Source organism: Sinocyclocheilus anshuiensis, unplaced genomic scaffold (genome assembly GCF_001515605.1).
Source record: "Sinocyclocheilus anshuiensis isolate Anshui unplaced genomic scaffold, SAMN03320099.WGS_v1.1 scaffold238, whole genome shotgun sequence".
NCBI lineage: Eukaryota > Metazoa > Chordata > Actinopteri > Cypriniformes > Cyprinidae > Sinocyclocheilus > Sinocyclocheilus anshuiensis.
This window is the reverse complement of record NW_015547674.1, coordinates 1,659,833-1,670,166: the sequence shown is the minus strand read 5'-3', so window position 1 is coordinate 1,670,166 and position 10,334 is coordinate 1,659,833. Positions and strand designations below refer to the sequence as shown.

At 37.3% G+C, this 10,334-nt stretch overlaps 1 protein-coding gene and 1 long non-coding RNA gene across 2 annotated transcripts in view; one reads left to right on the top strand and one right to left on the bottom strand.

The window, feature by feature from the left end:
• LOC107702959 (neutral alpha-glucosidase AB-like) overlaps positions 1-8,270 on the bottom strand; it is a 25,324-nt gene extending 17,054 nt beyond the window's left edge. The window contains exons 1-5 of the mRNA XM_016505429.1: positions 8,218-8,270; positions 7,834-7,926; positions 6,585-6,693; positions 4,974-5,101; positions 2,564-2,743 (exon numbers count right to left, since the gene is read on the bottom strand). Coding sequence (XP_016360915.1) covers positions 2,564-2,743; positions 4,974-5,101; positions 6,585-6,693; positions 7,834-7,926; positions 8,218-8,255 — 548 coding nt within the window. The 5' untranslated portion in view covers positions 8,256-8,270. The remainder of the gene's footprint in view (positions 1-2,563; positions 2,744-4,973; positions 5,102-6,584; positions 6,694-7,833; positions 7,927-8,217) is intronic.
• Positions 8,271-9,280: 1,010 nt separating this feature from the next.
• LOC107702960 (uncharacterized) lies at positions 9,281-9,987 on the top strand. Its single transcript, XR_001635804.1, has 3 exons — positions 9,281-9,402; positions 9,535-9,626; positions 9,739-9,987. It is a non-coding gene; the product is annotated as an uncharacterized LOC107702960 (long non-coding RNA).
• The last annotated feature ends 347 nt before the right edge of the window (positions 9,988-10,334 follow it).

Here is a 10,334-nt window from a genome sequence, read left to right as displayed (position 1 = left end):
TAAAAAAAAAAAAAAAAAAAAAACAGCAAATAAGAACAAGCCCATGATAAATCTGTTATCCATTATTGGAAATAAGCCACATACCTTAAAAACTCGACAGCTCTGTCAACAGGGGTATGCTTTAGAGCCCGACCGATATGGTTTTTTTGGGGCCGATACCGATATTAGGAAATTTAAAAAAACCGCCGATATCGATATATCGGCCGATATTCTTTGTGTATATTATAGTACAGTACCAGTCAAAAGTTTGGACACTTTCCCATTCGTGTGTCCAAACATTTGACTGGTACTATATATAGAATACAGTATATACATAAACAGAATATATATACATAAACACATTTTTTGCAATGATCACTCAAATGTGGTGACCAAACACTTATAATGACGTGACAGAGATACGTAATGATGGAGGCAGGGCATTTAACAATTTAACAATAAACTTTATTATCCAAAATGAGTCTGACATCAGTGCACTGAACAGTAAAGTTGAAGTTTATTCAACTTTAATTCAATTCCATTCAACTTTATTCCGTTAAAGTTTATTTCACTTCGGAACATTCATTCACGGATTTGCGCTACTGTCTTCACACACAGACGAAACTTACTAGAGAAGTGTGACATAATATACCTCTGTAAATAAATACAATATAAATTCACGTCTCGCGCACTTTAATACCCTTTGAATGTAACGTGGACATTCCCTTGGAACTGGAATCATGGCGGAATTTCATGTGAAGTCCACTTCGCAGGGCACTTACGGTCTAATAAGACCACGCTTGCATGCTGCTGCCTGAACAAGTCCTTACTGAAGTGAAAGTGTTGACTGGTGTCACTATATCGAGAGGGTTCCTCGAGCTGAAGGGATCCCCCGAATTTGGTGCGGCTTCGCCGTGCCGTTACGGAGATATGGCCGTTCAAAGTTTCAATGGTTTTCCATAGACTTACGCTTCAAAAGCGTTTCATCCAGGTCACCAGTAGCAAACAATGGAGCGTGCTCTGCTGGACAAACTAAGTAATTACACCATTTCAAGCATTTTATCTGCGTTATATGTTCTGTAAAAAAATTTTCATATCGGCGGCATATTCGCCGATACCGATACATCGGCAACAGGCTCATATCGGCCGATAATATCGGCAGAACGATATATCAGTCAGGCTCTAGTATACTTAAAATTGCCGAACATAAGTCTTTGGTTACTCTGGTCAAAAATAGCAGATACCAAATGCGGAAATGGCAGAACGTTTCTATGGTTACAACAGTGTCAATCATCACATTTCCAAGAGTGAGTTCTGTTCAGTACACACTTGAAACGATAATTTAGGGCGTTCAGTCTCTTATTTAAATGCTGTTGTCACTCCTCAAACTTTACAGTGTGTACAAGGCCATTATGTGCTCTGAAATCAGCTCAAAATATCAAACATGTTTGATATCGTCAGACTGGATGGAAATCTGCCTTTAAATCTGCCTTTCAGCAAGAGTCATAGCGTCGACTTATCCAGACTGCAAATTTGGGCAAAACTTCTTGGCATCTGAATTCCAGCGTTAAAGGGTTAGTTCACCCAAAAATGAAAATTACCCCATGATTTACTCACCCTCAAGCCATCCTAGGAGTATATGACTTTCTTCTTTCAGACGAATACAATCGGAGTTATATTAAAAAATGTTCTGACTCTTCCAAGCTTTATAATGGCAGTGAACGGGGGCCGAGATTTTCAAGCCCGATAAAGCGCATCCATCCATCATAAAAAGTGCTCCACACGGCTCCAGGGGTGGTGAATAAAGGCCTTCTTAAGCGAATCGATGCGTTTGTGTAAGAAAAATATCCAGATTTACAACTTTATAAAACCATTGGACTTCAAAATCTCGGCCCCCATTCACTGCCATTATAAAGCTTGGAAGAGCCAGGACATTTTTAAATATAACTCTGATTGTATTCGTCTGAAAGAAGAAAGTCAAATACACCTAGGATGGGGTAATTTTATGGGGTAATTTTCATTTTTGGGTGAATTGTCTCTTTAAGGGCTTTGTTGCAACCATGCCCTGATGTAGGTATTCTATTAATGGATGATTAATTAAGCGCATTCTACCATTTAAAAAAAACTGCCCGTTTCAATTTGTCTTAAAAATCGTAATGGTCATGAAAATAATGTCACATTTCAAGTGTAAATGATTTTTTGTGTACATGACAATTCCTTCTGATTTTGAGGTGAAATAAGACCAATAAATGTAATGGTCTTGCATTTAGCAGCAGACTACATAACCGAACATTACTGTGCATTGGTGTGAACGCTAACATAGTTATAGTCATCTTTATAGTTAGGGTTAGGGTTTTGTTATCATTCTTAGTGGGAACAGGCTTTATGAAAGTAAGATCTAATCAGTACAAAAGGTAGAAAGAGAGAGACAAATTATACAGGAAAGCAGTGCCAACTTTTTAGTATTAAGCATTATTTTTTTGAATATTATTTCAGTATTGATTTTTTTAATAGCTTATATGATGTGGGTAGCACCGGTTTTGAACTTTCTGAATGTGATGCCCTTTCTGTCCGCTGGACTCACGTGTCCTTGCGTGCTCGTAGGTGCTCGAAGGCCAGCAGGCCGCGGGAGTTGAGTGACACGAGCACTTGAGGACCCTCAACGATGTCCAGCCGAAACGGCTGAGCACTTACGATGAGCCGCTGATCTTTGCCACCCAGAGACAACACCAGACTATTCTCATCCTGAGAAACCACAGAGAGCCTGAAGACAGACACGAGACGTTCAACTGTTAATGTTTGTTTGTTTTTTTATGATTTGTGACCCTGGAGCACAAAACCAGTCTTAAAGGTGGGGTAAGCGATTTTTGGTAGCCAATGTTGACATTTGGTAGATATACTGTATATCCATATCTATGGTCTACACTGGATGCGGCGCGGCACGACACGACAAATCCCCGACAGAAAACTGCTGCTGCATTCTATTCATGACGTATTGACACAAATTTCAAATTACGGCTTTGTCGCGTCCAGTGTAGACTTTAGCTGTTGCGGCGCAGACAAGGTGTTACTCACTGTTACGCCTTCTTTTGTTCCGCAGACGTTTTCCTCTTTTGTTTTTTATCTGCCATCTCTATCTTTCTGTCGCTCGGCTCGGCTAATGTCCGTGCCGTGCACTGAACGCTCTCTCCTCCACATCATGAGTAGACACACCCCTTAATGCTGATTGGCTACAAGTCTGTTTTGCTAGTCGGCTCGAATCAGTTTTCTAAAGGGTTTTTGAAAAATCGCTTACCCCACCTTTAAGTCGCTGGGGTATATTTGTAGCAATAGCCAAAAATACATTGTATGGGTCAAAATTATAGATTTTTTTTAAAACCAAAAATCATTAGGATATTAAGTAAAGATCATGCTCCATGAAGATATTTTGTAAATTTCCTACCGTAAATACATCAAAACTTAATTTTTGATTAGTAATATGCATTGCTAAGAACTTAATTTGGACAACTTTAAAGATGATTTTCTCAATATTTACATTTGTTTTACACCCTCAGATTCCAACCATCAAAATATGCTTCAAAGATAATGGATTCTGGCATAAAGAACATAAAGGAGGATCTTCACCCGCCAACAGAAAACTATGGGTTAGTCTGGAATGTCCTATTCGACAGCGTGTGTAGACAATATGATCCCATCGATTTTCAAAGTGGGCAGAACGTTTTACACCAACAACAGAATTAATTTTGTATAGTTTGTTAATGTGTGAATAGAACAGCATAGCTCAGCGATGAGCATTTATGTGATGATGACAACGGGGAAAACTGTCCCAAATTATAATATGCAAAATGGTACCTTAGTCAGATAAGAAAACTCTGCAACACTTTAGTTTAGGAATTTTACTGTGGACTGACTGTTTTGAAATTTATATGGTAGTTAAATAGCCCCTAGACCTGTTATCGTTAAAAAAGCCAGGGAATTTCAGTTTTGACAATATGGGATCTTTAATGTCTTATTCTGCATGACCGTATTCTAGATCCATTAATCCAACCCAACACCTAAACTTAACAACTACCTTACTAACTATTAATAAGCAGCAAATTAGGAGTTTATTAAGGCAAAAGTCAATGTTAATAGTGAGAATTGGTTCCCAAACTAAAGTGTGATCGAAAACACATTACAAAAGAAAAACAAGAAGCTTTTAGTGGTCTTAAAATGTTTGGCGTATATAGAGCATTTTTAAATTATCGTTATACGTTAAAACGTAATACGTTTTGGAAGCAGGTTTTATTTTGACAATGACAAGACTTTTATTTTGAGAGCACTAAGAATGTCAGTGCCTGTTGTTTACAGTGTTCACTTCATTTCTTAACCATATATAATATACTAAAATATACTATAATCAAATTTGCTAAAGCGTAAATCGGTTTGTTTCACAGAATAATTCTTTACGTTTATTTTGTTCATACTGATTTATTTTAATAAAAATATGTTAAATAAATCTTAATTTTCATCGCAGCAAATGTTATGTACGTTAGTTCAATTAAATAGAGTAATATCATGTATACCAGCTTTATATCGGCCACCCTGCTCTCCAAATGCTGGAACACACTACACAACTCGTGGCCAGATTTTTGCACTGATTTACAGTCTGGACACTAGTTTCTGAATGTCAGAGATTTCAAAGAAAATCACATAGTGTATGATGAGCACAGATGCCAATATTTTTAGCTTCAGACTTTCCATCCAGTCGGAGGATATCAAACGTGAGACGATTTTAGAACACATACAGTTTATGTCAACTATTTATAAAGTGTATAAAGCCTAATGTTTTAAAATCTGTTCAGATTTTAAAAGTCATGTAGTGTATTCCAGCTTTAAGATATCATATTGGCAATCAAAAAATTTTCTTTTCAAATGGCAAAGGACCTGACTCTGTTTGCAAATGTCTAGTCGTTTCATCTGCAGTTCTGATGGTGTGAGTAGCCTCGACTTACGTTTCAGTAAAGGGATCAGAGATGAGCACATCCGGAACCTCGTAACGAGGCTTAAGTGGCTTGAGTTCATTAATCTTGACCCGTGTCATGTTGCCCTGCAGTCTGTACAGCTCAAGCAACAAGCGCACCTACAAACAACCAAACACAAGAGTTTCAGTTCTCTCACAAAGCGGAGCACAGCATTGACCAGACACTTGTTCCAGCAGTCTTGGCTCTGGAAAATATATAGAAAATTGTTCAAAAAGGAATTCTATTGGAGGTGGGAGAAAATTCGATTCTCAGATGCATCGGAGTTCTCCCTTCAATGATTCTCAATCAGTTCCTAAAGCACTCTGACTTCGAGGCACTCAGATACTGAAAGCACATTTTGTTTTTTCTTGTAACTGTTTCTTCTTCCCCTTTATATGTACTATGTTTTAAAGCTATATGTAGTCAGTTCATTCTTAACATACACTTGTTTTAATTTATTAAATGTGTAATCATCTTAAAAAGTACTTATAAATAGGTCAAAGACGAAAAAGGGTTTAAACATAAAAACGATACTGCTTTAAATTGTTGTTGTTTTCCCCAAAAAAAACTAAAAATTTTTTTTAAACGTTTTCTGTTTAATGTAATTATATTTTTGTTTTTCTGAGCAAAAAATAAATATCATACATGTTCCCGATTTACAGAAGACACCCACTAAAATGTCATTCAGTGTAACAATCTTGTCAGGCATATTTACAACAAAAATCTATTTATGACATATTAAAAAAACGAATTACTTTCACCCCAAATAATAATTAGTTGTTATTTTAAATGTTTTTACATTTGCCACTATCTTAGGTTCTGCCCATTTGTCAGTAATAATTTTTTACTAATTTAAAACCCAATAAAATTTAATATGCTCACTCATTCTTTTATACATTTTAATATGTACAAGTCAGAATAAGCATGTTGTTTGAATTTTTACATATATATTGTGTTACACTGAATAACAATGTAACATTATTTCAACCAAATTTGGACATTTTACTCTTCAAAAACTTATTTGAAACCTTAAATGTAGAAACTTTACTCGCATCTAATGTGCTTTCTATGGACATAAAATCACTTTTGTAAATTTCTTTTGATGCGGACATCTTAACGTCTTTGACTCAAATACATAAGCAATTTAATAAAAATGCACAAACAAATTTGGTCAACTAATTAAGAAGAATAAAAATGTAGATCAAGAATTGTTTTATGAATGGATCTTGATCCCCAGAATCTGAATTGGATCAGGGCTGCATTTCTCAAAAGAACTGAGAGCTAATTTGATCGTAGAGAGCACTGGTGGCAATGGCAAATATCATAGATGTCATTGCGAGGGATTAAATGTTTTTTAATAAAGATTACGAAGAGGCGTGCTTTAAAAAAAATGATGTGCACAGATGATGTGCACTGCAATATTTGATTAAAAAATAAGAATTGACCATTTTGAACGCATTGTGACTTTAACAAAGAGCAGCCAGCTTTAAGATGAATCACATTTGTTTCTGAAGCAACTGTAGTGAAGTTGTCGGTTTTGTAACATCTTCCAATAAGGCCGATCGTTACATATGGTGTCACAGTTTTTGTATATTTTGTGACCTTGTTGTTGTCATTGATGAGCTGCAGGGTGATTCTGGAGTCGCTCAGCTCCAGTGTGTCCAGCAGAGCTCTGTACGGAGACTGCCCCGGCTTCAGCTCCTTCTGACGCCTACAAACACACAGAAATCATTCATATACAGTGGCTATAGAAAAGAATCACCCCCTTTGAAATAATCACATTTTGTTGCCTTGCAGCCTGAAATGAAGGCGGACACGGTTTTTGTTTTATCCAGCTGTATTTACTCAGTGCAACTTATAACATCCAAGTGAAAGATATAGATATAACACCAACATGTCAGAAATTTTTTTTAAAAAGGGGCGAGCGATTCATTTCTATACCCACTGCATGACAAAACATGTCACAGTTAGCTAGTTCATTCCTAATGTTAAAAACTGTCCAAAAAAAAATGTAGTCACATTTTCGACTGAGGTGACTAAGTTCACTTGCAAGTATACCTGCTGCATAAAAACTATTAAACTAGTAGATTACTAGAGCATACTGCAAAATGCACTTTATAATCGAAAAAGTATATAACTAGTAAACTAACAGTATACCTACACGTGCACTTGTAGTTGCAATAATAAAGAAACACTTAAATGTTAACTAGGTGGTTTACTATTATACATCTTATTTTTTAATTTTAAGTATGCACTGTAAAGAAAAAAAATGGTATGTGTTAAATTAAAATATCCAAACATTTGCCAATGACAGTGACGGACAACATTTTACATTAAAAAAATATTCAATGTTTGAATTATGCTGTAAATGCATTAAGTTACATTTAGTAACTCGCACTGAATCGACCCTTACGAAAAACGAACCATGGCTTTACTACAAATAAAACATGGTTATTGTAGTTAAACCATGGTAACAAATTAACTATGGTTCTGATACACATGGTTACTTCACTTTTCACTATAATAAAACCATGGTTAGGTAAACTTCATAAACAGATGGCAAGTTTAATAAACTAGTCTTCCTACAGGGGGCGCATGCTGGCTCAGTATCCTCTGCTGAGCAACACGCCGTTTTTGTCTTAATATTTAAAACATTTGTACACCAAAAAGTGCACGTATATTAATTCCAAGGATTGATTAAAAAAATACTATTGGATTTTCCTTTACAACCACACCCCGCTGTGATCAGGCGATCCTGAGCAGCACTCATATCACATGACAGCGCACATACATGTTCAGACAGCCTCTGTTTCGTGTTAATGTCTCCGGGTTAAGGACTCATCAGACTCACTTGCAGAAGGCGCTCTGCTCGCATGTTTTGAAGTTGCTGCGGTCCACAGCCCGAGCGCTCACACACAGCAGCACAATCAGCAGCACCCACCTAAAGATAACAACACCACACACTTCACAAAGAGACACCAAACACGAGCGGACACTGTTACTCAAGCTATTACATACCCATCAGAAACGCGAGTGTGCGTGACTATGGCATCCATTTATACTGTACCGTGGTAAGTTACCACAACATCAAGGCAAAGAATTCTGAGTCACCGTGAGGAATAAACTCACAGGCTGCGAGGCATTTTAAATACTTAATGAGCATATCTAATGGGTTAACGTGAAAAGAGCTTTTCAAATGTCCGAGTCTTTGATTTTATTTACACATAATCCTGTTGTCTGAGCGGTACAATACCTGCCACGGGAAGCCGCCATCTTGCCTCCGTGTGAACTTTGCCCTCCGCGGCCCGCGTGCGTCCGGTCGGTTCAAATGTGTCGTAGACGCGGATTTTTTTATTTTTAAGAAATAAATGAGCGTTTGTACATTCGGCATCAAACGAACATCACAAAAATGTAACTTTATTTGGCATTGAAATCGACATAATTGATAACATACAGCGATTGGGCGGCTTTACCATTGTAAAACCGGAAGCTAACAATAAATTTAATTTTCTACCTATTACATTGTGTTTTATTAACGTCTACATCTACCCTAAACCTACCCCTTACAATAATACAAAAATAGTAATTATTGTTGTACAGTGTGAGGAAAATAATACGCTATATTAATGTGCGCATGCCCAGTAGTGTTTGCCGTTAGTATAAAGCCTGTCACGTGATACCCGTTACTTTACTCAGCGCTGCTCCGGATGGACCAATTACAATTGTTTGTGGTTACTTATCCATTTTTAAATCATTTCAAAGTGATTGTTGGATTTTGTATGTTACTAATCGCCGTTTTCTTCTCTTAGTAAATGTAAATAGGTATATATTTGTGTATTTAGCCGTTTAAAAGATGAAATCGGGTCTCAGTTACCACAAACGATATTGATTTAAAATAACTGCTTACTAGTGGATAATAAAAAACAAACTGGACACGATGTAAACTCTTTCACTTGGCGAACTGTTAAATAATAATAATAAATAATTTTTTATAATTTTATAATTGAAATATCTGGATTTGTGCGCTGAGAAGCCACGCGCCCCCTACTGGACTGCAGCGTTGTTCGCTCGTGTTGCCCCGCCTCCATTACTTGAAGGCGTCAGATGATTGGATGTCTCCTTGAAACAACGGCACCAGCGTTGCCAAGTCCTCGTTTTTCCCGCGGAATTGGGCGTGTTTAACACTGTACCCGCGAGTTGTTTTTCATGTCCACTGTTTGAAGAGAGTCAAAAGACCCTGACAATGTGATTTAGCCCCTGGAATGCGAATTTTACCCCGTCAAAAAACGTGTTTTCAGTAGCGATTGGGCGGGTTTGTTGTGAACACCTGGCAACCCTGGACGACACCGCTGATATAAAGGACGCGAGCGGCCGTGACTCTCTCTTTCTCTGCGGCAGCGCTTGGGGAACACGTGAGATGGTATGAGTTTATTTTTATTGTACTCTTCGAGCGTGACTTGAGATGATCGTTTTGTTTCTGAATGTCCTTTTGACCGCAGCCCTCCTTCTTGGCGTACTCGTGGTTGTTTTGTGTGCCCTTGTATGTATGTAGGGAGGAATAATAGAGCCAGTGCAATGTCTTCGGTGCCAGCATGTTCCCATCGGCTGGTTCTATCCTCAATCACTGGAACACGTGTTCGTGCGGTGTGTTTATAATGCCTCTAGCTGCTTGCTGGTTGGAGTGGACGTTAATCTTTGGTGCATGTGTTGTGATACCACTTGTTGTTTAACTGCAAGTTGTCCGTGTATTTCACAGGTCACGTGCTGTTCGTCGTTGCATCTGAAAAGTGCTCCAGTGTAAGGGGCGTCTACAGACTGAAGTCCAACAGTGGCTTTAATGTTTGATCAATTGTATTTTTTTTTTGTATGTAAAAAATGTTGAAACCACATGTTTATAGTGTATTAGTTTATAAGTCTCTATTAGCACACAACCCTATTTTTTGCCATGTTTAAATTGGCTGTAAACTGGACCAAGAAACAGTATTATTTCTAATAAACAATGCGTCTTTAATCTCTGGCCTGTTTTTTCCAACATGTGTGATTTTGGGGGGTGTCCTTAATTTTGTGGTGTTTACTTTGCAGTTGAAATGAACTTTTTAAATGGCAATAAGTGTTCTGGAGGATGAACGTAATTTGTGCGTTAGGGTGCACGCTTGAGTTTGAGAGGTTACCATAATGGATTTCATCCTTTTGAGAGGAACAATCAATTTATTTTCCATATAAATTAAAGTTCTGTAATAATGATTGACCGTGTCTTCAAAGGTTTGTTGTTACGCTTTTAAAACCTCATTCTTAAAAACACTTTTTTTTTTTTTTTTTAACCAGTTTATCAGACTGATTAGATTTAAAACG